At 60.2% G+C, this 24,268-nt stretch overlaps 3 protein-coding genes across 6 annotated transcripts in view; 1 reads left to right on the top strand and 2 right to left on the bottom strand.

Annotated features, from left to right (window-relative positions):
- Positions 1 to 1,233: 1,233 nt before the first annotated feature.
- On the bottom strand, positions 1,234 to 6,143 carry Polr2e (RNA polymerase II, I and III subunit E). Its single transcript, XM_003460959.5, has 7 exons — positions 5,939 to 6,143; positions 3,989 to 4,163; positions 2,756 to 2,871; positions 2,279 to 2,359; positions 2,135 to 2,193; positions 1,878 to 1,956; positions 1,234 to 1,758 (listed from the first exon to the last, which is right to left on the bottom strand). Exons 1-7 carry the CDS (start codon positions 5,993 to 5,995, stop codon positions 1,693 to 1,695), a joined length of 633 nt encoding a protein of 210 aa, XP_003461007.1. The 5' UTR covers positions 5,996 to 6,143; the 3' UTR covers positions 1,234 to 1,692.
- A 6,631-nt stretch (positions 6,144 to 12,774) lies between these two features.
- Gpx4 (glutathione peroxidase 4) lies at positions 12,775 to 14,897 on the top strand. The gene is made up of 7 exons (NM_001256319.1): positions 12,775 to 12,858; positions 13,931 to 14,025; positions 14,112 to 14,256; positions 14,360 to 14,511; positions 14,616 to 14,640; positions 14,736 to 14,795; positions 14,865 to 14,897. The coding sequence occupies exons 1-7, from the start codon at positions 12,775 to 12,777 to the stop codon at positions 14,895 to 14,897; spliced, it is 594 nt and encodes a 197-aa protein (NP_001243248.1).
- Positions 14,898 to 16,272: 1,375 nt separating this feature from the next.
- Sbno2 (strawberry notch homolog 2) overlaps positions 16,273 to 24,268 on the bottom strand; it is a 44,283-nt gene continuing 36,287 nt past the window's right edge. For all 4 annotated transcript variants that reach the window (XM_063229197.1, XM_004999267.4, XM_063229198.1 and 1 more), the window contains 18 exons: positions 23,917 to 24,093; positions 23,251 to 23,348; positions 22,434 to 22,516; positions 21,423 to 21,614; positions 21,099 to 21,268; positions 20,696 to 20,827; positions 20,459 to 20,594; positions 20,262 to 20,374; positions 20,107 to 20,178; positions 19,921 to 20,029; positions 19,275 to 19,349; positions 19,049 to 19,192; positions 17,992 to 18,086; positions 17,812 to 17,904; positions 17,591 to 17,722; positions 17,428 to 17,504; positions 17,151 to 17,341; positions 16,273 to 17,063 (listed from right to left, as the gene is read on the bottom strand). In XM_063229197.1, the coding sequence (XP_063085267.1) occupies positions 16,651 to 17,063; positions 17,151 to 17,341; positions 17,428 to 17,504; positions 17,591 to 17,722; positions 17,812 to 17,904; positions 17,992 to 18,086; positions 19,049 to 19,192; positions 19,275 to 19,349; positions 19,921 to 20,029; positions 20,107 to 20,178; positions 20,262 to 20,374; positions 20,459 to 20,594; positions 20,696 to 20,827; positions 21,099 to 21,268; positions 21,423 to 21,614; positions 22,434 to 22,516; positions 23,251 to 23,348; positions 23,917 to 24,093 (2,502 nt within the window). In that variant the 3' untranslated portion in view covers positions 16,273 to 16,650. The remainder of the gene's footprint in view (positions 17,064 to 17,150; positions 17,342 to 17,427; positions 17,505 to 17,590; positions 17,723 to 17,811; positions 17,905 to 17,991; positions 18,087 to 19,048; positions 19,193 to 19,274; positions 19,350 to 19,920; positions 20,030 to 20,106; positions 20,179 to 20,261; positions 20,375 to 20,458; positions 20,595 to 20,695; positions 20,828 to 21,098; positions 21,269 to 21,422; positions 21,615 to 22,433; positions 22,517 to 23,250; positions 23,349 to 23,916; positions 24,094 to 24,268) is intronic.

Below are 24,268 nucleotides of genomic sequence, written 5' to 3'. Positions count from 1 at the left end.
CCAGCCGCTCCAGGGCCTCCCGCCTGCACTGGGGTCCCGAGGGCCGGCCCAGCAGGCTAGCGGCGGCTCTGCAGGGCAGCCGTCATCCCCGGGGCCAGCACCTTTACTCCCCCAAGTGGGGGCTGGCTTTGGCGGCATGGCTGGAACCAGACCGTGTCTCAGCTGGTGGCACTCAGCACCCTCTGCCGGCCCGACTCCTTGCGACCCCCAGCAGCGCGGTCCAGAAAGTCAGACTGGGTAACCCCAAGAAGTGACAGGTGAGGGACGCACACAGCTTCTCCAAGGATGCCACCCGAGCAGGGCAGGGGCAGGAGAAGGCCACATTGGGAGAAGTGAACCTGAGCCAGGCAACCCCTTCCCACCACCTGGACAGCTGCGACCCAAGAGCCGCCCGGCTGGAGGCCGAGGGGGCCTCGCACCGCACCACACCACACAGGGTGAACACATGAGACAGTGCAGCCACGTGTGACCTGGCCTGGGGCCCCAGCTCCCCTAGGTCACCACCCGCCTCGGACACCTCAAGGACTGCAGCACAGAACAAACAGCTCTCTGCACGAGACCCTGTGCTTGCAGCAGCGCGGCTCACGAGGGCCTCAACATGGAAGCGAACGCCAGCAACGCAGGGCCCCGAGTTCGATTCCTGGAAACAGACACACTGAACAACTTGGAACAGAAACGCACAGTCATGCTCTGGCCCCACTTGGCCAGGCCAGGAGGGTGACAGGACACACTCAGTGAGAGAGGGGACAAGAAACACACACTATTGGTTCCAAGGACAGCAAACACGCAGGGTGAGCAAAACCAGAGACAGGAAGTGGCGGTGTGGGTGCTGGGTGGTGGGGAGGGGATGCGACTGCGCACGGGGACAGGGCTTCCCTCTGGGGTAACAGCATCCTGGCTTTAGGGAGGGCCAAGGCTGCAGCACCTTAAGAGAAATGAACCCCACAGAGTGAGCCCCTGCCTAGAAGTCACCCACACAACAGAGGTGACCGCGGCCGGCAGTGCAGCCTGGGGGTGAGCACCCTGCCTGTCAGGTCCCTGGATGGACCCTCAGAATGAAAGCAACCAAATACAACAGAAAGTGCTCCCCAGCACAGACGAGACCTCCGAGCACCACGCTAGAGAGCGTCAGACAGGCTGACCCGGGAGAGGCAGGGGGCTCAGCAAGCCCCTTCAAGGTGCCCCCCCCTCCCCCCGCACAGCGGGCCCGCCACCCAGAAGCCGGACTCAGCCTGGTGTTGGGGAGTTTATTCACGAAGAGCAGCTTCGTTTCCCACACGCTCCATGTCCCTTGGCAACTGAGAACTTGATCGGGCTGGGACCTCAGAGCCTGGGTCGCAGTGTGCTTGTTGGGGACGGTCCGAGTGGGGACAGGCCACAGGCACACTGGGCAGCCCACACCAGGGGACCAGGAGCTCCACTCCGGGTGCTCATCTGTTGTCACCGGTGGCTGCCTAAGCCAGCACCATGTCCTTTCCGAGGCTTCAGCCAGACACAGCAGCTGGAACCCGCACCTTGACGAGGTACCCTGGGCATCGGCAGCAAATAGGCTGGGCGGGTCTCCACACGGAAGAGACCCAGACATGCCCACGTCCCTCTGTCTCTAGCCACAGAAGCCAGGCAGATGCCAACAGGACAGGGCCATGCGCAGTGCTGACCCCCAAGGAGACTGAAGCCTCGCCACCGCTCTGGCTACTGCACCAGCCGGTAGGTGATGTACCTGCCCGCCGTCTCGCTGGGCCGGATGATCTTCACCACCTGCAAGGGCACGGGGCAGTGCGGAGGCTGAGAGCCAGCTGGGGACCCTGGGCGCTGCCCTCCGGGTCCTGGTGGCCCGAGTGGAAGGGGATCGCAGGGCTCTCCCAGGGGCCGCTCACCTGTCCTCGCTTTATCCCGAAGTAGCGGGCCACAGGGTCGCCCGCCTGGATGCGGGGCAGCTGGTTCTCCCGGAGCTTACTGGGCAGTAGTCAGGGAAAAGCCAGCTGGCTGTGGGCAGGAATTCAACAGGCCCAGAGATCCCCAGTCCTGGCTGTCTCCCCTCCCTCCACAAAGAGCAGCAGCCTCTGCCTAGAGGAAGGGGAGACAGCCAGGACCAGGGGAGGCGGGCACGGGAAGCCCAGGCCTGAAAGGATACTATCGGGCCAGCAGCTCTGTCACCTCCTCCTTGGTCATGACCACGTGCTCAGGGACCAGCTGTCGGGACAAACATGCCAATCAGAGCTCATTGACGCTGCAGTGAGCCCTGGGCTGCCCCTGCCGCCCTCCACCCGGGGCCTACCTCGTGCTCGGTAATGTTGATCAGCAGCTCCTGCTGCAGGAACTGCTCCAGGATGTACTTGGGCGCCATGTCCACCAGAGACTGCAGGGACACAGGTGTCAGGAGGGCTGGCAGCCTGGGCCCTGTCCCCCACGCCCAGCACTGACTGCAAAGGGAGAACCCGGCTGCTCAGCCTCCAGTGTGATGCCCTCCTGTCACTGCCAGGCCCCCCTCCCCCGGGACTTTCATGGCCTTGGGGCGGGGGCGGCATGGGGTCTCAGCACCCTTCACCTGTGGGACTGCCCTGCGGCACAGAGACCCTTCCCTGAGAAGGTGGCACCACCACGCGTGACCACAGGGCCCTCTGTCCTCAGGAGGTTGGGCACAGAGCCCAACAGCCCGGCTTTGTCTCAGTGTCAGAGAAGCAACATTGACACGTGCCCAGGGATACAGCCCTGCTCTGGCCACAAGGCAGAGGGAAGAGAGACCTGGACCCACCTGCTTGGCGGAGGGCGTCATGCCCTGCTGCACCACAATGAGCGCGCGGGTGATGTTCTCCTCCTGCATGCGCTGGCAGTACACCTTGATGGTCTTGATGCCCACCTTGGGCTCCTCTGGGGACAGACACATGCTGACACACCACCCCCGGGACCCGGCACCAGATGGAGGGCAGCCTCGCTTTGGACCACCTAGGGGCCTCAGGTTTCCTTGCTGAGCAGCAGAGGCCCTGGATGGGGCTGGATGCCTGAATGGCCCCAGGGGGAAGGGAGCTGGGGCAAGGGGGGCCCTGGGGAGCCGGAGCCGGCTGAGCCCTGAGGGAGGCAGAGCCCACAGCCCAGGGGCTGGAGCTGCAGGCTCCGGCAGGGACCCCACTCCTCCTCAGCCTCAGGTCCCTACCCTGCCCATCGCAGATGTGTGCAGCTCCGGCCCAGGCTCCCCAAGTGTGAGCGCACCTGCAGACAGTGCTCAAAAGGCGGGCAAGGGCTGGTCAGGCCTAGAAGGAAGTCTGAGCAACTCAAACTCAGGGCAAGAGCCTCTCTCAAAAAACCCCAATACATAAACAAGGTGATTAAGGGACCAGGCCTGGTGACACCTCTCATCAGTTTCTCAGGAGGATCACAAGTTCAAGGCCAGCCTGGACAACGTAGGGAGACTTTATCTCAGAAATATAAGTAATAGGGGCTGGGGATTTAGTTCAGCGGCGTAAGTGCCTGCCTTGCAAGCAGGCAGTCGTGGGTTCGATCCCTGGTACCGATAAAAAGGAAAACAACCAAAAAAAAAAAAAAAAAGAAATATAAATAATAAGGCTGGGTGTGGTGGAACAGGTCTGTCATTCCAGCACTCAGGGATGCTGAGACAGGAGGATCCCTGGGAGTTTGAAGCCAACCAGGGCTACAAAGTGAGCTCTAGGACAGCGTGAGCTGCATAGCAAGACCCTGTCTCAAAAGGATAAAAAAAAAACACAAAAAGCCAAGGACACAACTCAGGGGTGGCACAGTGGCAGGATCAGGTGTGTAATTCCCTGCACACAAGTTGGAAAAAAAAATGTAAGATACCATGAAGGTCACAAACTGATAACACTGAGAAGATGCAGAGAGAAGGTGCTCTCTCCCAGCCAAGGGGACAGCAGGGTCAGGAGGAGATGTGGACAGAGGGGGAGACTGCCACAGAGTGAGCCACCTCAGTATGACATACAGAACCAGGACCCCTGGGACAGAGACGGGCTCTCACCTGGGAAGAAGACGAACATCTGGTCTGTGGGATCATCGTTGTGGGCCACCAGCACGGTCAAGTCAGTGCGCCGTGGACGCCCTTCACTTGGCTTGTCCCCAAATTGGGCTTTGAACTCTTCCAAGGTCTGATCCAGCTCATCCTGGGTCACCAGGTAGCCCCGGTCGTGGCATAACTGTGGAGGGAAACAGGTAGGAGAGCCTGGGACACAAAACCTCGGGAGCTAAGGGCTCAGCCAGGCGTAGCTGTTCATGCCTGTAATCTCAGTACTCTGGGAGCTGAGGCAGGAAGAGCACGGGAATGAATCTCCTAGACAACTTGGCCAGACCCCATTTCACAAACAAGAAATGTAAAGGGCTACGGATACAGCTCACCTGAAAGCCCCTGGCTCACTTTCCAGGACTGAAAACAAACAAACAAGGTGGCAAAGGCCTGTCATGCCCGCTACTCAGGAGGCCAAGGCAGCAGGATAGTGAGGTCACACCCACCTGGGCAATTTAGCAACAGCCTATCTCAAAATTAAAAAACAGGCTCGATGGCCGGGCATGTTGGCTCACATCTGTAATCCCAGCACTCAAGAGGCGGAGGCGGGGGGATCGTTGCAAGTTCAAGACCAGCCTGGGTTACAAAGTCAGCTGAAGGCCTGCCCAAACTGCATAGAGACCCTGTCTCAAAAACAACAACAACAACAAAAAACAGGCTAGGTGTGGTGGCGCAGGCCTGTAATCCCAGGACTCAGGAGGCTGAAGCAGGAGATCACTGAGTTCCAGGCCAGCCTGAGCTACATAGAGTCTAGGATCAGTCTGAAGTACATAGGAAACAAAAACAAATACAAAATCCCGGGAAGAATATATTAGGAGCACATGACTGATCCACTATCACCCCATAGGATAAGACCAATACAGTCTCAGAAACCCACAAAGACCCTGGCCTCAACCAAGATCAGCCAGCCTAGCAGGGATCCGGCTGGGACTAAACCCACACAGCTGTGGCCAATCCTACAGCCATGCAGAGCTGCCTTGGACAGGAACAAGAAACAAGTGTGACCTTCCACTGCTGGTGCTGGGACCCCAGAATCAGGGCACAGGGGGCTTCACCCATTAAAGGGCTCTTAGTCAGATGCCTGTAATCCCAGCACTTGGGAGGCTGAAACAGCAGGATTGCCACGAACAGGACCTAAAAGGCCAGTCTGCCTCAAAAAACACCAAAATAAATAAATAAGGCTCTGTCTTCTTCCTCCACGGGGGTCGCTTTTTGGCCACCTACTCGATAACCTCTCTCGTTTTTTTCTTCTTTTTTTTTTTACGTTGAGGCATGGTCTCGCTAACTTGCTGAGACTAGGCTCAAGGCTGAAATCCTTCTGCCTCAGACTCCCTGAATGTGGAGGTTATAAGCGTGTGCTACATGTCTGGCTTCTTCATTTCGTTTTCTTCAGTGCTGGGGTTGGAACCTGCCTGCGAGACAAGCGCTCAACACTGAGTTCCACAGGCAGCCTAAGAGCCCTGACTGTTTTATCTTTTTTCTCTTCTCTTCTTTTTTTTTTTTTTTTTTTTTTTTGTGAGACAGGGTCTCCCCACGCAGTTCAGCCTCGCTCGGAAATCAGTTTTTAGTCCAGGTTGGCCTCGAACACACGGCGAACCTCCCGCTACAGCCTCCCGAGTCCTAGTGGTCATACGTGCGCACCCGCGCCAGGGGAGGGACCCCACTTCGGAGCCAAGGCTCAGGACGCCCGGCCCTCAATCTTGGCCTGGTTTCCGAACCATCAACCGAGCGCCAGGCCCCGGGAAACCACTTTAACCCCACCGTGGCCGCCCCCTCTGAAACGCCTCCCTCCCCAGATTTGGAAAGAAGCAAGACGCGCAGAGGGCCAGAGGTGCGGAAGACGCGCCCGCTCCTTGTCCTCGCTTGTCCCGTCTTTCTTCTCAAGGCACAACCTCCACGCCCACTTACCTGCATGATGGTCTTGCGGATTTTCCAGAGCCGATAGGTCTCCTCCTCGTCGTCCATGGCGCCGCTGTTCGCACACCACCACGCACGCGCCACTCAGGACCTGTGCGCACTGCGCTTGCGTCGAAGTGCGATCAGCGGCCACCCCTTTGACCCCGCTCTGCGCGGACTGTTCTCGGCAAACGCCTGAATAAGGCGACGTCCCGGATTGAGTTTGGCGAGAGCAGAGGTTAGTCTCGCGAGACCTCGTGATTTTGCAATTATCGCGTGATTTTGACCGCACGGTCTTTCGGGAGTGGTAGTTATTGTTCAATTCTCGCTTGCTCTGCGGCAATGTAAAATCACACGAGACCCGGAGTGGTGGTGTGCACCTGTTATCCCCGCATTCGGGTACTGAGGCAGGAACACAGGCGCGAGTTCGAGGCCAGCGTATCAGACTTTATTTATCTTTTATTTTTGTCTTTTTTGAGACGGGGTTTCGCTATGCAGTTCAGGCTGGCCTTGAGCTCACTTGTAGCCCAGGCTGGTCTCGAACTCGCAATGATCCTCCCACCTCAGCCTCCCCAGTGATGTGTACCACCACCCCAGTCCCTATTTTTTTTTTTTTTTTTTTTGGTCTTTTTCCTTTTTATCGGTACCGGGGGTCGAACTCACGACTGCCAGCTTGCAAGGCAGGCGCTTATGCCACTGAGCTAAATCCCCAGCCCCTTAGTTTCCACTTTTGTGTCCAGGTCTCGCTGTGAGATTCAGGCTGGCTTTGAACTCATTATGTAGCCCAGACTGGCACTGAACTCTCAGAGATCCTCCCACCTCAGCCTCCTGCATGCTGGGATCACAGGTGGCTGACAGCATACCTGGCCTGTGTCTTGTTTCTCTGTTTCTGTGGGTGGGGAGTGACAGGGGCAGGGAAGGAGGGCTGCAGCCTTCTTATCTCAAGGTGTTGGGACAGGAGGAGAGTTCAGGGGAGGCCCCGGGGTCCCAAGGGGAAAGACTTCAGGGTGTCATCAGTCCCTGGCACTGGGTGCAATTCGAGCCAACTCCTGGGGGAGGACCCAGGACACATCGTCTGGGCCCTGAGCCCAGTTGGCCAGGTCCAGAGCCTGGAGCACTGATAGCCATAGTTTGAGATAAGAACAGCTCACCACCCACAGCCACAAGTTCACCCCCAGAACCCTGGAGAGGTGCCCGGCTCCTCCCATGCCACCTCCCTGTGCCTTGTGACAGAGCCAGGAGCATCACCTGCCTCTCAGGTAACCCGCTGACAACCCCAGCTCACTCTGAATGCCTGAGTTGCATAATGTTTCCAGGAATAGATTTGAGGGCAGGAGGCTCCCAGGTGTCCTGGACACCAGATGGACCAGGTGTCAGGAGACAAGAGAGAGCATCACCAGCTACCTGGGTGCAGGCCAGGATGGAGGACCAAGCCTTGGGTCAGGCAAGTAGATGGCACCATGACACGGAAGAGACTCATAGTGGGGTTGAGCTTTTGAGCCTCCTGCTTCAGCATCCGGGCCTCCCTGGGTGACCAAGTCTGCACTGTCCAATGTGGCTTCTCTTTCAAGTCTTTTTATCTTAAAGACGTGCTCAGTTGCCCAGGGTGGCCACCAACTTGAGATCCTCCTGCCTCAGCCTCCTGAGTAGCTAAGACAGGCATGAGCCACTGTGGCTGACGAGGAGGAGGGCTTTTAAATGGGAGAAGGAGGGAAATCAGGATGATCGTGGAGGCCAATTGAGCCCTGGCGACCTGTTCCAGGGAAGGCAGCCATGGGCAGGACAGCAGGGGCACTGGGGTGGCCATGGCTTGCTGTTACTCCGTACTGCAAAATTTCTGGGAGACTGGAGAGACTGGGCGGGATTGCAGGGGGATTTTCTTGGCACATGACTCAGCCATGAGAAATGATTTCGGCTGGCCTGGGCCTGGGGCCAAGGAGAGGTTCCCTTTTCTACAGTTTGTGACATCAAGCAAGTAGGGACACGGAAGTGAAACAAAGGCCGTCATCCACCACCGCAGCAGCCAGCCCCTCCTTCCCCTTGAAGGAAAGCACATCTGGGTGCTGGGAAGCCAGTTTAGAGCCCGGTTAGTTTTCTCAGAGATGGTGCCCATGTGACCCCTGTAACTCAGGAGAGTCCCCTGGACAGGACAGTTTAATGTCTCCCTCTTCAGGAGTAAGAAAAGCACAGGCCCGAGGGAGGAAGGGCGGAGGCAGGTGCCCATGCCAGCTGCAGGGCTTGCTCCCAGGGCTGCCTGCCCGGCCAGGGACCTCACAGAGCTGGAGAGGCGCTGAGCTGCTCTCTGAACTCTGCTTTCTGGGGCCATGGAGTCACTGTGGGTGCAGTGGAGGAGGAGGTCATGAGCCTGGGGACCCCTGCATGCTGGCAGGGCCCAGCCAGCCTGCTGGGTCAGAGTCCAGCGGGTGACCCTAGACCTCAGTGGCAGTTCTGGGGACTGGGCCATTGGCTTCACACCCGCCACTCCCACTGCCTGGCAGAGCCAGAGGCTGGGAAATCAGGCCAAGGGCCACGAACATGGCAGGCTGAAAGTGTCAGGTGCCAGCCAGGTGTGGTAGCGCGTGCCTGTCATCCCAGCTCTTGGGAGGCTGAGGCAGGAGGATTGCTGGGAGTTCCAGGCCAGCCTGAACTGCAAGAAAGACTCTGTGTCAAAAGGACAAAGAAAGAAAGAAAGAGGGAGGGAAGGAAAGTCAGGTGCCACAGCTGCTCGCAAAATGTCTTTTCTCACTGTTGAGACAAAATACCCAATGCCCCGAGTTAAAGGAGAAAGGGTTATTTCAGCTCACAGTTCGCAGAAGTTTTAGTACAGCTGGCCCACGGCAAAGGGCAGTGCAGAGGGCAAACGGCTCATGGCAAAGCAGGGCAGAAGCAGCCGCCCTCCTGCTCTGTATCCCTTCCGGGGCACACAAGGTTCCACTGGGGCTGCCATACCAGGTGGAGTGCCCTTAATCCCAGCATGGCACACTTGAGCCGAGCAACACACAGCCTAGACCTAGACACCTCCAAAAAGGCTCTCCTGACACCGCATGAAGCTTAGCGGGGAACAACTAGATACAAGTCTCAACCCAAGGCATTCTGGTAACTCTTCAAACAGGGTTCTCTAAGACCCAGCAGTCCCACCCCAGGTAAATGAAAACACAGGGTCACACAAAAACTCCTACAGCGCTGCAAAATCCAACGGTGAAAACCACTCCTGTCTATCAAATAAGGAACAGGCACACACGGGGAAGTGCATCCCGGTGTGGAATATTAGGAAAAGGAATGGGGCTGTGATACTCACCGTAGTGTGGACAGACCTCAAGGACAGTGCGTTCAAGGAGAGACATCAGACACAGAGGACGCACACCGAGGACTCTACAGACAGGAAAATGCAGCGGCAGCAAGCTGACCTGTGGGAGCTGAGGCCGGGGAGGGGGAGATGACCACTATGGGGAGGCAGAGGGCTTCTTTGTGGGGTGATGGAAAGATCAGAATTAGAGGAGATAAGGGTCTGGGATGTAGCTCGGCCAACCTGCCCGGCAAGCGTCAGGTCGTGAGTTTAATCCTTGGCAGACAAAAAATAAATAAATTAGAGGTGACAGTTGTGTGACATTGTGAATGTGCTAAAAATCCTGCACTGCACCTTTCCAAAAGTCACAATGATGAATTTCTGCATCCTACCTTTTATCTTAATGTCAGAAGCTGTGTTTTGTCAAGCATGGTGGTACATGCCTGTCATTCTAGCATTCTGAAGGCTGAGGCAGGAAGATCGCCTGAAGTTGAAACCAGCCTGGGTTACAGAGAGAGAGAGACAAAGAAAGACAGAGAGGCTTTTCCTCTGTAATCAAACTTTACTGAGAAACAACAGTTGGGCAGGGCGGCGCAGGCCTCTAAGCTCGGCACTCAGCAGCCTGGGGCAGGAGGGTTACTGTAAGTTTAGGGCCAGCCTGGCTTGAGCACCCTGGCTTGGGCAGGGCTTTGCTTCCCGGTGCCTGGCACTGTGTCCTGAACACCTACACAAAGAGTCTCTGTTCCAAACAGGCTGGAGGCCAGGGCGTCTTGTGTCAGTCTGAACACGTGTTACAAAGTAAAAACTGGGGCTTTGAACAAAAATTTTTTTCCAGTAAACTCTGCGCTTTTGCCGAGATGACAAGTGTTCACCATCACCCCCGGCTACAAATTCATCTTTAAAAGGGAACAAAAATCAGTTAGGGCATGATGGTGCACACTTGTCATCTCAGAGCTCAGTGACTTCGAGCTGGAGGCCAGCCTGAACTACTTGGTGAGTCCTTCTCAAACTACAGAATATAAAAAGCTGGGCGTAGTGGTGCACACCTGTGATCCCAGCACTTGGGAGACTGAGGCAGGAGGATTGTTGGGAATTCGAGACCGGCCTGGGCTACACAGTGAGCTCAAGGGATCAGAAAAAGAAAAAGATCTCAGGACATAGTGGGCTTCTCTGGACCAGCACAACTCAGGGATCCTCCCTGAGCCCCACAAAACTCCACTTCCCGCTTTAGGAATGGGGTTCACCGAAGAGTAGTTGGGGTCCCTCGCAGGGAGCAGCCGCATGCAGCTCCAGCCCCCAGTCAATTCCCTGCCCTTGTGACAGCCTACACCACATCCCAGGTGGTTTTGGAGGGCGTCACCCTGAGATGGTTTTCTGGAAGCCTTGAAATAAACAATCATTTCGGGTAAGGTTTCTACCAAGGTGACGGTAAACAGGAGAAAGCTGCCAGGCAGGTGTGGTGGCGCACACCTGTGACCCCAGCATCCCAGAGACTGACGCAGGAAGATTCCTACAAGTTCCAAGCTGGCCTGAGATATGTAGCAAGGCTGGATCTAAAAAAGACAATGAAAACTCCAGTCCAGAAAACAAAATTGGAAGCGGCCGTCTCTGGCCACAGTGCCCTATCACCAAGCACGGTCCCTGGGAGACAGGAAACGGAGGTGGGGGCTTCCTGAGGAGCAACTGTGATAAGCAGAGCTCTCCACCAACAGCCTCCCAGATCCTCTTCCCTCGGGAGCAGAATTGAGAAAACATTGTGCAAGACGGGAACTGTTGCACCCTGGAGCCCTGCGTCACCCGCCACCTCCACACTCAGGGTCCCGCAGAGGAGGGGGCTCCCCTCATGGGCCCAGCCAGGGACCCTATCTCCAGCTGCCTGTGGGGAAGTGGGTTCTGGGAGTCTGTAGAAGCAGTGACACCCAATCCCAGCCCCCAGCAGGCCCCAGGTCTGAGTTCCAATGTGGGGGTGGACACAGGAATTCCATGACTCAGTTCTCAGGAATGTGTGGGTCTCTGGGTACAGTGGTGGCCAAGACCAGGGTGCTCCGACAGAGCACGAGGTGTGGGGAGGGTGCAGCCATGAGAGTCATCCGCAGTTCCCGAGAGAATCCAACTCTGGACCTCGTCACCCTGTCTCTGGGGTGGACCTAGGAACTTACCAGCTCTGATGCCTCCAGGGCCACCTGCTACCCCATGAGCAGTTTAAGGGACAAAGGATTCCCAGGGGCAAGATGCACCTGCGTTGGGCCTGGTGGAGGAGGTGGAGACCCATGTCTTTGTGCTCTGGGAGTCTGGCAGGAGGCTCTCAGGCTTAAGCCCAGCCTGGGTAACTTAGTCCCTTAGGGAGACCTTGTCTCAATAAATAAATAAATAAAAAGTAGAACAAGAGACATTATGGCAGCCATGTTGATTTTCTTATTGTCTGGTTTTGAAGGCCTGTAATGCCTTTATCACTCTGTTCTGATCAGTTTAATACTATTTGTTTTGTATGAATACACTGTGTGTGAAGATACGGACAGCTATTTAGAAGAAAAGAAAAGACATTATGGTAGCCAGGGATGATCTCCTGTTGTCTTGCTTTGAAATCTGCCTCATTTGCATTGTTTTCTTTTGATCTGCTTTGTTCTGTTCTGTTTAGTTTTACTCTCTTTAAAATATAAATAAATAAAGGGCTGGATATAGAGTTTAGGGTGAAGGATCTGGGTTTAATCCCTACTACTGCAAAAAAAAAAAAAAAAGAGGAAAAGTCAAACTTCCATATTTAAAAGTTGTGTTTGTGTGTGTGGAGAGAGAGAGAGAGAGAGAGAGAGAGACACGTGCTATGCAGTTCACGTGGTCTTGAACTCACTTTGTAGCCCAGGCTGGTCTGGAACTTGCAGCGACTCTCCTGCCTCAGCCTCCTGAGTGCTGCGATTGCAGGAGTGCTCCACCACGCCCAGTTCAAAAGGCTTTTTTTTTTTTTCCTCTGCGGGAGAGTCTTGTCCAGCTATGTTCAGCCTATGCCCCAGGTTTCCAAAGAGATTCCCAGCCAGGTGTGGTGGCGCACTCCTGCAATCTCAGCGCTCGGGAGGGAGGCTGAGGCAGGCAGGAGGACTGCTGACAGTTGGCGGCCAGCCTGGGCTACACCGTGAATTCAAGGCCAGCCTGATCTGTGTAGTGAGACCCTGTCTCAAAATAAACAAAAAACAAAACCAAAGGTATTAGGATTCACAAAGAGCCCCCCACCCCCACCCACAGGCAGCAGTCCGCATAACAGTCCGCAGCCAACCGGCGCTCAGACTGCATGGACACGCCCCCCGCTCCCGGCTGGCCCCCACTCGGCTCACCAACCTTCGAGGAGCATGCGCAGTCACTGACGACAACAAACCTGCGGGCCGCTCCCCGCCCCGTCTGCCCTTGTTCCCACCTCCGATTGGCTAGCATCGCCGCGTATACTCATGACGGCGAGATTGACCAATGGAAACGTGGGTGGGCGTGACCGAGGGCGGGCTGGCGAGGCAAGACGACTCGTGTCCATTGGCCGGCAGGGCGAGGGGAGGAGCCGCTGGCTCTAGTAGCCGCTATGTTTCTAAATCGCTTGAGCCGCCTGCTGAAGCCGGCGCTTGTGTGCGGAGCTTTGGCTACCCCTGGCTTGATCGGAACCATGGTGAGCGCTGCCCGTCGCCCGCCGCTCCCCGTTCCTCGCCTGCCCGCCGGGGCCGTTGGAGGCGTCAGCGCCCCCACCGCTCCCGGCCCGACATGGCCACGCGGACGAGGTGACCGTGCCTGGAAGCTGCTTCCGGCGCGGCCTGGCCGGGGTCGGGGATCGCGACGGTGACCGGGGTCAGGTGACGGTGTCCGGGATGGTGGGCGGGCCAGGCTGGGGTCAGCTGGGGTAGGACGCGGTCGGCTGGGGTCGGGGAGGGGTGACAGTGTCCAGGACTCTGCGTCCCAGCTACTCGAGAAGCTGAGGCAGGAGGATCTCAAGTTCGAGCTAGGTCGGGCAACCTAGCGAGCCTGTGTCGCAAAATAAAAATATAATGAAGGTGCTGGGAGGTTGCTCAGGACCGTGGGCAGAGGTCGGGGATGGAGGCCAGGATGGAGGTGGCGGTGACTGAAGGGTGCGGATCGTGACCACGGCAACCGGCGCCGCGGTGCTTGCGGCGTTCCTGGGGCCTGGAAGGCGGGTCACGCTGTTCCCGACCCGCGCTTGCGTCACAGTGGAGGCTGGCGCTCGGCTACGGCCCTTTGTCCCGAAACAGCGCTCGCGGCCCAGACGGGGGCATGGGCCGTGCAGCCGCGAGTTGCCCCGGTCGCGGCAGGGCCCGGGGCCGGGGCCGGGGCCGGGGCCGGGGCCGCGGCTGCGGAGGCCGACGGCGCCCGCGCCCTAGGCGGCGCCAACCCCGCACGCGCCGGCGCAGGAGAGCGCGCCCGCGTCCCAGCAGCTCGGGGCGGGCGGCCCAGGAGAGCCCAGAGAACTGCTGCTCCGAGCTGCTGGACCCTGTGCGCGCTGAGTTCCAGCACCCCTGCCCGTTCCGGCGCCCTTTGGGATCCCCAGCTATCAGCCAACCTTGGAGCCTCCAGTGGGGGGCGTGTGCACCTGGGGACGACACCCATTTCCCTTGTGCCCAGATCCTGGGGTCTGCCAGCCTGTGGACCCCCCACCCCCACGCCAGCACCTTGTGGGTCGCGCGTCACCCCGTCTCAACCACCGCCACTCAGCGCCCCGTGTTTTGCAGTGCGCGTCCCGGGACGACTGGCGCTGTGCGCGCTCCATGCACGAGTTCTCCGCCAAGGACATTGACGGGCACATGGTCTGCCTGGATAAATACAAGTGAATGCCTGGCCGTGGGGGTGCCGGGAGAGTAGGGGTTGGGTTGACCTGGTCTTCCTAACTGCCACCCACCCCTCTGCCCCTAGGGACTTCGTGTGCATTGTCACCAATGTGGCCTCGCAATGAGGCAAAACCGAAGTAAACTACACTCAGCTTGTCGATCTGCACGCGCGGTACGCTGAGTGTGGTCTGCGCATCCTGGCCTTCCCCTGCAACCAGTTCGGGAAGCAGGTGCGAGCTCAAGGCTGAGGCGGGGCCGCCGGGCGGGCCGGGGACCAGGGGTCCGCTGCCACCCACCCACACACCTTTGTCCTTCCGCGCCTTGGTCTCCTAGGAGCCAGGGACCAATGAGGAGATCAAGGAGTTCGCTGAAAGCTACAACGTCAAGTTTGATATGTTCAGCAAGGTCTGCGTGAATGGAGATGACGCCCACCCGCTGTGGAAGTGGATGAAAGTTCAGCCCAAGGGGAAGGGGATGCTGGGGAAGTGAGTGCCCAGGGCTGGGGGCTGGGGGCTGGGGGCCGGGACCAGGCTGTGTAGCCGGTGGTTTTGCGCGGCAGCAGCTTGCTCAGACTCGGTTTGTGTTACAGCGCCATCAAATGGAACTTCACCAAGGTAAGGGCTGGCAGGCATGGGAGGTGGGGATGCAGGGTCCCCATCTCTCCCAGGAACCTCTGCCCCTCCACTAATACATCCCCCCTTCCCCACAGTTTCTCATCGACAAGAATGGCTGTGTGGTGAAACGCTATGGCCCCATGGAGGAGCCCCTGGTAGGTTCCTCCCAGAGAGGATAGGGGCCCTGGGGAGAGGACAACCCCTGACACCCCTTCTCCCTGCAGGTGATCGAGAAGGACTTGCCCTGCTACCTGTAGCCCCATGGTTGCGCCCCGTTGAGACCCTGGCCGCCCCGAGTCTCCTACCCGGTGCCATGACGGCCTGCCTGCAAACCAGCGTGCTGGTGGGGCAGACCCGAGGATGCGTGCACTGCCGGAGGGAGACTTGGCCACGGCCTGGGCTTGGCGCCCACCTCCACCACCTTGTGGGAATAAAGCATAGAAGTGGGCAGTGTGTCCCCCTCTTCCTTGGAGTGGGAGGGGGTTCCCTGGGGTGGGAGGGCCGTGTGTCCCGTGCCTGGCGGATCTGGGTCAGCTGTACTGATCCCACAGCCTTGGGCAGGCAGAGGGGATAATGCAGTAAGCGGCTGACGCTGTGCCAGGCCAGGCCTGGGGAGTAGCTGCAGGGGCCTGGGAGCCTCCGTCCTTCCCAGTTCTCCAGACAGTGACAAGAGTGTGTTGGGTGCTGAGTCTCTTGGTGTTTAGGGGGGACCATTGTCCACATGGCTTTGGGTTTTTTTGAGACAGGGTCTCACTATAACAGGTAGACCAAGCTGGCTTTGAACTCTCTTTGTAGACCGGGCTGGCCTGGAATTCGCAGCAATCCTCCTGCCTCGGAGCACTGGGGTTATGGGCATGTACCACCACCCCTGGCCAGATCATCTCCTAAGCGGGGGAGGGGTAGACAGTGGGGGGGGTCTGCAGAGCTGAGCCCAGCTGCTCCTCAATGCACCAATTTGCAGTATCCCCAGGAAGACCACAAGCTGGGTGGGGGAACCTCTGTGCCAGGGGAGGGTCGCCAGAACTGCCTCCGAGTTCTGATCCACGGAGTCTTCTGTCGCTTCTGCTTCTAGACACCTGTGATCCTGGAACCTCTGGGTAAAGTGGCCCCTGGAATTTTGGGCCAGAGGTCAGTAGTGCCACAGTGCTGTGGCACACATGGTACCCAGGTTCCTGTTGTGGTTTTTGTTTGGATCCCCCCACCCCCCTAAACCTCAGGCTCATAGGTGGGGCGCCCCAGGTGGTCCAGCACAGCATGACTAAATCCCTCCACTGATTGGTCTGGCGCATTCTGGAGCTCCCCACCGCAAGGCATGCAGCTTGGGTAGAGCAGGAGGGCGGAAATGGCCTGTGCCCCCCCCCCCGTGATACCCCCTACCCTGTGCCCTCCTGTTAGCCAGGCAGGTATGAGCCGAAATCTCAGAACTGAGCCACCGTAAACCCCTCCTATACTCTCGGGTGCTACCCCTGCCCCCGCTGGAAGCGGGGGTGCTCTGGGGAAGCAGGCAGAGCACCCCAGACCTAGCCCTCTCTGTTGCAGAGAGGGGTGCGTTCCTGGGCCACCCACAGGTGCGGCCTCAGCAGATGGGGGGCCGCCACCCCCAGGTCCTGGATGTGAGTGCAGACTGGGAAGTAGGCAAAAGGCTCCTGTATTTAAAAAGATCTCTTTACATATATACACTGGGGTTCCTTATAAATACAGATTTCGGCCACCCGCCGCTGGTTGGGGAGGAGGAGGTGGGCGGGCAATAATTTAGGGCGCAGGGTGGGGATTGCATATATTAATGGGGTCTGCCCCCCCCTCCCCCGTGGAGCCCCGGAGGCGGGACCTGAGCACCGGGGTTTCCTGAGTGAGCAGCTCGGCGCCAGCTCCGGGGCAGCCCGGGGACGGCGCCCCGCACCCCGGCAGCCAGCCCAGCACGGGCCGGGCAGGGTCTGCGGGGAAAGGCACTGCGGAGCGGCGCCCTGTCCGTCTGTCCGTTGGGGAAAGGTGCGGGCCGCCGGGCACGGCCTAGGAGTTGGGGAAGGGCGGGCTGAAGTGGATCACGCTCTGCCGCTCAGGGCCCGTGCCTGCGCCCATCAGCGGCCCCGGGGGCTCGGCGGGCGCTGCGTGCAGCGAGCGCAGCATGTCCTCCAGCACCTCCTTGAAGTTGATGTCGCAGCCCTGGTGCGCCAGCGCCGCGGGATCCGGGGGCGGCTGCGGGAAGGCGAAGTGTGGCGGCGGGGGCGGCAAGGCTGACGGCGGGAAGGCCTCAGCCGGGGGGCTGTAGGTCAGGTCCAGCACCTCGCCGGGTCCGAAGGGCAGCGCCAGCGGGAGCCGTGGGGCAGGCGGCGGCGCGGGGCGGCGGCGGCGCTGCACCTCGGCGTCCATCTGCCGCAGCTCCTGCAGCACTCGGTGCACACAGCCCTCGGGGATCTTGATGCCTGCGTGCGGGGGCAGCTGGGTCAGACCCCCAGACCCTGCCCTGGCACCCCAGCGCCCAGGTGCAGCCCACGTGCCCACCCACTCACCCACTTGCTTCTTCCCGTCCTTGGTCTTGAGGCGCACGATCTGCAGGTAGCTGCTGCTGCTGACCTCGGCCATGACGTTGGCCACGCGGCCCCACACACGCAGCAGCGCCCCACACAGCACGTAGTGGTGTCGCAGCCGTAGCCCCTGCACGCAGTCCCTGCCCTCCTGGGCCGCCCGGCACTGCTGGTTCCTGCGGGCGCGGGGGCGGGCATCGGTATGGGAGCCGGGGTCCCTCTGCTACCCCTCCCTCCGCACGCCCCTTGGTCCGCGGCTCACCAGGCCATGTGGCTGCAGTGTGTCAGCGAGTAAGCATAGCTGCTCTGCCAGTGCTCCTGGGCCTCCTCCGCAGAGACCTGCACAGAGGGGAGCAGAGTGAGCCCGGCCCGTCCTGCCCCGGCCCCGTGCCCCCACCCTGGTCCCCGTGCTGCCCAGGCCCTGCCTTCTGGAACTTGCGCAGCAGGCCGTCCAGTGTCTCGGGCTGGCTCTGCCGGCCGATGTTGGGCTTGTACACCGTGAAGTGTTTGGCGCTGCTTTGCTCGGCCAGCAGGCAGCTGAGCTTCTTGCCTCGCACCTGCCGAGGCGAGTTCGAGGCTGGCACCAGGTCCCGGGGGACAGGGATCCGTGCCCTGCCCACCCCCAGGTGCCCAAGCCAGAGCGCACCTTGTAGGAGAGGTAAAAGCCATCGTAGTGGCCCTCAAACCCTAGCGACTTGCTGAAGGCCTGTTCCCACTTCAGTCCGCGATCCACAGTGACCTGCAGGGACGTGGGATGTCAGGGGCGGGCAGACTAGCAGGGCCAAGGCAGGTAGGCGGGCCGAGGGCTGGGGCAGAGGCTGCTCACCTTGTAGAAGACCACCTGGCCATCCCGAGGGTGCCCAGGGGCCAGGAACACCTGCTGGTTTTCCTCATAGATCTCGTCAACTCCAGGAGCAAGATCTGCGGGCAAGCGGGAGGTGAGGGGGGCACCTGGTGCCTGGCTGGGTCCCTGCTCCCACTTTTTCTCTTTTTTGGCTGATAATGGGGACAGATCTCTGCACCCCAGTCCTTTTCAGGTCTGAGACAGGATCTTGCTAAGGTGCCAGGCTGGGCATGAACTTGGTTGGGGGCCTCTTAACAGGGGCAGGGTTACCTGTCCCCTGATACAGGCCTCTGTGTTTTCCCCTGTGGTGCTGGGGACCGAGCCCAGGGGCTGCCACTGACAGTACCTGGGCTCTGGGCTGCACTGTGCCATCCCTGGATCCCACAGCTTTGGGGGTGCCCCAGGGCTCAGTGGGGCAGAGACAGCCTGGCCCAGACACATCTGGGCTGCCTATGTTCACCCCAGGAAGGCGCTGCCTGGCTTAGCGGCCTGATCTGAACAGCCCTGGTCTCGGGAGGAGCCTGGTGAGCAGTGTCTGTCTGTGTGTATTTTCTTTTACAGTGCTGGGCATTGAACCGAGGACCCCACACGTATTCAGCAAACACCCAACACAGAGCCACACCCCAGCCCTTATCTTTCATTTTGAAACCGGGTCTTGATAAGCTGTCCATACTGGTCTTGAACAAGTGATCCTCCTGCCTCAGCCTCCTAAGTAGCTGGGAGATGCGAGAGTGTACGCCTGCTTGGTTTGTTTTTATAAATAAGAATGAAAAAAAAATTTCTTTTTTTGCCACATTGGGGAGTAAACCTGGGGCCTTCCCACTGAGCTCCATCCCCAGCCCTTTTTATTTTTATTTTGACACAGGATCTTGGTAAATCACTTAAGTTGCTAAGGGAAAAGGTCACTGTCCCAGCAAGGGGAGGTTGGACTGTACACCAGGGCGCCCTCTGCTGGCGCTGCAGCTGCTTAGACCGCAGTCCAGGCCACTTGGTCACGCAGGGCTGAGGAGCTTGCGCCCGGGCTGTGCCTGCCGCTCACCCAGGATGCCCATGTCGTATCTGCCCTCCTTCTTGTCCATGGCAATGAGATGGTCGAAGGTGTCTGAGAAGTACTGGAACAGTGCGTTCTGCTTGTGGACCTCCAGCCCCAGGATGCGGTTCAGAAACTTGGTGATGGAGCAGTCTGGGGTGCCAGAGGAGACCACGTCACAGGCCATGGCAGGTGGCCCGTCGCCCCCCACCCCTGCCCGGGTCTCAGGACTTACCTTTCTCCACGTCCAGTCCGCCGGACCGTGACTCCCGCCCGCCAATGCCAACCGACAGCAGCCCCTGCTTCATGTCTGTGAGGAAGGGGCCACACCTGAGCCGCGGGACCCCTGGAGCCTCCCTCATCTGCCCTGGCTCTACCCCGCACCAGGGAGTCTTTGTGGGCCCTGGGGTGCGGCTGCTGGGCAGGGGGAGGCAGGGTGAAGCCCTTTATCCTGACTTCCAGGAGTGAGACCAGCATCCTCAGGAATAGGCCGAGACCTCACACATCCTAGCCAGGAACCCTCCCCAGGGACCCCTGGGGTGGTAGCGCCCCCTCTGGCAGGTCCACTGCCCGCTGTGTGTATGGCTGGGGTGGGGTGGGGGTGGGGAGCTCCTTTCGGTACTGGGCTTGAACCCAGGGCCTTCACACCAACCTCACCCCCAGCCCTTGTGTTTTCCCGTTGGACGGGGATCTCTCAAGCCACTCACTTGCCCAGATTGGGCTCCCACTTCTCCATCCTCCTGCCTCAGCCTCCCAGAATGCCTAGCTATGGTACAGTCTTTCCATTGGACCCCAGTCTACAAACTCGGGCGCCCCAAACTCTAACCTGCTGCTCTGCTTGCTTTTACCCCAGACAGACACCAGGGCGCCCCTCAGCTCACCCCGGAAGAAGGCGGCGTCCCCTCCAGGGTAGCCCTGAGGCAGAGGCACCTGGTTCTCCGTGTGGCTCAGGATGGTGTTCAGGACACAGCTGAGGGCCCGAGTGCCATACTGGGGGGCAGGGAGAGTGAGTGGGGGGTGCCAGGTGGGTCCTTACATCCCAGCCCCTGACCCCCAGCCCTGGGCACCTTGTTCTCGAAGTTGTACTTGCTGAGGTCTCGGGACTCAGTGGCGCGGCGGTCCCCATGTGTCAGGGCACCCTGGAGGGGCGGGAGGCCGTTGGTGGGGGGCCCAGCAGCAGACTCCACCCTGCACTGGGGGGCCCACCCAGCCCCCGGCTCACCAGGCTCTCCAGCCGTTTGGCCACAATGGATGCGAAGCGCCGCTCCCCAGCCAGCTCAGAGATGAGGAAGATGTACTCGGGTGCCGACACCTGGTTGGAGCGGTGCGTGCGTCCTGGGGGCACAGCGAGGGGACCGCTCAGGGGTGGCCCTGAGTTGGGGGGCCGGGAAGGAGGGGGGTGCTGGGGCTGGCACTCACCGAACTGCTGGATGGCACGGTCGGCGCTCCAGGGCAGCTCCAGTGTCATGTGCACCCGGCGGCGCTGGTTGCGCACGCGGCGGTCGGCTTGCAGGGAGACGCCAGAGCTGGAGGCCTCGGAGATGATGGCCACGAGCTGCAGGCGCGGGAGGGCGGCTCAGCTCCCAAGGCACCCACCCCGGGAACCGGGACACAGGACACAGGAGAAGCCAGCCCCGCCCGGAGCCCCACCCCCACCTTCTCGCCGCTCATGAACCGCTGCTTCTCCCTGAGGTTCACGTGGTCGATGGACAGGCCCTGCTCTGCCCGCGATTCGAAGGTCACTGTGCCGTCAGGCCTGGACACGACTCGGCCTTTCCTGCCCGTCATCTGTGGCAGGAGTCACGGTCAGCAGTTGGCTGCCCGAGGGCTGGGCCGGGTGGGGGGCTGGACGGGAGCTTGGGGTCCGAGTCCCGCCTTGGGACTGCAGACCGTGAGACCTGGCTTGGCCAGGCCAGACTGGGGGTCTGGAGGCTCTGAAGGCTGAGACAGGAAAGCTTTCTAAAGCAGCCTGGTCTCTGCTTCTCATAAACTCTGACAGTCAGGGTGGAGGTTGGGGGTGACAGTGACACAGGTGATCAGCAGGGACACCAGAGCTTACCTCAGCCACATGCTCTGGGCCCCCAAGCTGGTCTATGAGCTGGTCCAGGGTGTTGACGGGCAGCTCGCGGCCCAGCGCCCGCACCTTAGCCAGCAGGTCCTGCTTCAGCCGCTCCACGCGCTCCAGGACAGCGGGGCCGTGCAGGTCCCTCTGTGGGGGGATCAGGGGGACTGGGGGGGCAGGGCAAGGTCAGGCCCACGAGGGAAACCCGCTCCCGCTGCACTCTCCCGGAGACCAGGGGACTGGGGTTCTGGACCCTGATGTCACTGCTTTGGGCCTCAGGCAGCTAGAACTGAGACTGAGGGCGAGAGGCCGGCTGCTCACCCCGGTCATCCACAGGAAGCCCGGCGGCCTCCACAATGACCACGTCGTCGTCCACCAGGGACTCGGGGGAGGAGTTGAAGTCGCTGTCCAGGCCAGCGTCCGAGTCGGTGCTGCTGTCATCGCTGATGCGGATCACGCCTGTCCCCTCAGGCGCCAGCCTGAGTGCCTTGGTCCTTCGGCCACACGGCCGCCCTACAAGAGGAGCCAAGATCGCAGCTGGGACAGCGCTGCAGCGGGTGGCGGGCGGGAGCGGAGGCGGAAGCTCTGAATGGGAGAGGCCCGTGGATGCCAAGCTGGGCGCGGCACAGCTAGGGGAAGGAGCCCTGAGGAAGGAGCCAGGACCCCCAGGCCCCTCTTAGTACCCGAGCTGCATCCCCAGCCCGTTTTCTTATTTCCAGACAATGTTTTGCTAAGTCACTGCACAGCCTGTGCTGAGTTGGTATTTGTGATCTTTCTGCCTCAGCCTCCCAGAGTGCTGGGACTGCAGGCATTGTGTGTCACTGCATCAGACTCTCCCAGAGTCCTGAGTCCATCTGCTGCGAATGGCCATGGCTTCAGGCAGCTTTCGGCCACTTTCCTGGGCTTCCTTCTCAAAAATGCTGCACCCTAAAGGCCTGGCCTGGGGATGGCGGAAGGCCTGGCTGTGGCCCCGGGCACGTTCTTCAGCCTGTGAGCCTGGCTTTCCACTGTGCACAGTCTGGCCTTGGGACTCTTTGTGGGTGGCCCCAGCCCCGTCCACACCCCAGTGAGTTCCAGGCCCACTTTGATCTGGGAAGCACTGGCCATTGTTGGGGTGACGGCCCCTCGCCTCCCTGCTGAGGCTGGGGCCCAGCTGCGTGTTCCATGTGGCCACCGGGACAGTCCTGGAGGCCTGGGCGGTGGCACCCTGCCTGGCTAGCATGGATAGGCCGAGTCAGGCTGAATCCTTGCAGGGCAGGGAGTGCGGGTGTGGGGGCGGCCTGGTGCTTGCAGAAAGCGCAGGGAGCAGCAGGCAGGCAGCGGCAGACTTACGCCTCCTCTTACTGCCGGCTCCTCTGTCCCGCTTCCTTCTGGTGGAAGGAAAGTGCTTCTGGATTAGCGACAGGAAGACGCCTCTGGAAGGAGAAGACAGCTCGAGCCCTGCAGCTGCCCTCTGCTCTCCAGGGCAGGCGGGCCCCTGTGGTCCCAGGGGTGGAAGCTAGGGTCTCCCCCTTGGTTCTATCCCCAGTTCCCTCATTTACTGCTCTGTTGAGAAGGGGCCTTGCTAAGTCAACTGAGCTGCCCAGGCCGGGCTCTAAGTTGCAGTCCTCCTGCCTCAGCCTCCCAGGGTCCTGGGAAGACAGACATGGGCCACCATGCCTGGCTGGAACAAAGTGGAGTGCGACAGGGCCTGGCTGGGAGCTGCCTCTGAGCTCCCAACCTGCCAGCCTTGTGCCCGGCTCTGCCCACACAGCTGCTGGGCTCCGGGGAATGAGGGACACACAGATCCCCAGGGCTAAGAGCGGGAAGCGTATGAGTGGCCTGGCCCTGAGAAGGAGCAGGAGGGTGCTGGGATGGGTCCTGGGGCTGGGTGAACTCCAGAAGGGACTGGGGGGGGGGGTGCGGGAGGTCATAATGGCTAGTTCTGAAAAGCCACAGACTCCTATTGACACAGCGCTGGGCCCATATGGGGTCGGACTCCCTGCACCTGCTTCAGAGACCCAAGGGGCCTGGTGGGCCTGGCCCACACTGCCGGAGCCAGGGCCCCCACTTTGGCTGGGTGGCCCTGGCTCTGGGGTCCTGGGGTGGCTTCTGAGGTGCCCTGGCTGCCCATCCTTCTGCCCTGCTCTGTCCTGGCACAGTCACTCACTCAGCAGCCGAGACGAAGCAGTCCAGGCGGCCCTCGTTCTCGTCCAACACCTCCCGTGTCCTCGCCTCGCCCGTGGACTGCAGCCCAATGACCACGCACTGTGGACAGAGGCAGCTCGAAGACGGCTCCAGCGACTGTCCCCTCAGGCCGGGGACATGGCCCACTGGTGGCCACTTCCTGCTTCTGCCGCAGCCTCACTGTCCCTTCCCGCGGAGACCCCAGCTGCCTGTCTGCCCCGGTCGCCATGCTGAGCCCACGAGAGGCTGCGGCGTGGACCTGGGTGCCATGGTTCCTCTTCTCCGTGAAGAACCCTGACATGTCAGTGTCACTAGATTGAGAAGCACCTAGCTGGTCAGTAAAGCAGGCTCTCGGATGCGTCCTGCTGGGTTGCAGAGGCGGGAACCTGGGGTCTGTGTCTGCGTCCTACTTTCTTTGTTTTGGTTTTGGAAAACAGGGTCTCCGATACAGCTCAGCCTGGCCTCGAGCTCTCAACGGTCACCCTGCCTCAGCCTCCCAAATGCTGAGCTTACAGGGGAGCATCAGCACGGCCAGCTCCACTCCCTAACCTCTTGTGCTGTGGCTCTGACCCTGCTCTGCTCCCCGCCACCCTGAGGTGCGCTGCTTGCCTGCCAGGCCCCCAGCGCTGGGGCGCAGCCGCCCTCTCACCTTGTTGCAGGCCAGTTCCTTTCGGGCCAGCTCCACCAGCCGCCGAACCTTGGCGGCGATGCACAGGTACTTGAAGAAGCGCTGGTGCGCTGACCAGAACTGGCCCCACAGCGACTTGCGCGACTCCAGGCCGATCCAGTCGGCCGCCTGCTGGAACACGCCCAGGGCCTCGGCCCACTGCAAGAACAACGCGTGGTGAGCCCAGCCAAGTAGTCAGGCTCAGGGGCATCGAGGGGCAGGGAGGGGCGTCTCAGAGCCCAGCAGGGACACCGAGAACCAAGGCGTGGCCAGGTTCCATCCTGGGCACTGAGCGCGCAAGCAGGGACCGGTATGAACGCGACCTATGGTGACA

The sequence above is a fragment of the Cavia porcellus genome, unplaced genomic scaffold (genome assembly GCF_034190915.1).
Source record: "Cavia porcellus strain 051 isolate PalLab524CR breed Dunkin Hartley unplaced genomic scaffold, mCavPor4.1 scaffold_17, whole genome shotgun sequence".
NCBI lineage: Eukaryota > Metazoa > Chordata > Mammalia > Rodentia > Caviidae > Cavia > Cavia porcellus.
Note: the sequence above shows the minus strand (reverse complement) of the source record. Positions and strands in the feature narration are given on the sequence as shown.

Coding starts and splice junctions, on each gene's coding strand:
- Polr2e (XM_003460959.5), bottom strand. CDS start 5,995: ATGGACGACGAGGAGGAGACCTATCGGCTCTGGAAAATCCGCAAGACC. Junction 2,360..2,755: donor TGACGCCCTCCGCCAAGCAG/GTGGGTCCAGGT, acceptor GTGTCCCTGCAG/TCTCTGGTGGACATGGCGCC. Junction 1,957..2,134: donor ACAGAGCTGCTGGCCCGATA/GTATCCTTTCAG, acceptor ACTACTGCCCAG/TAAGCTCCGGGAGAACCAGC.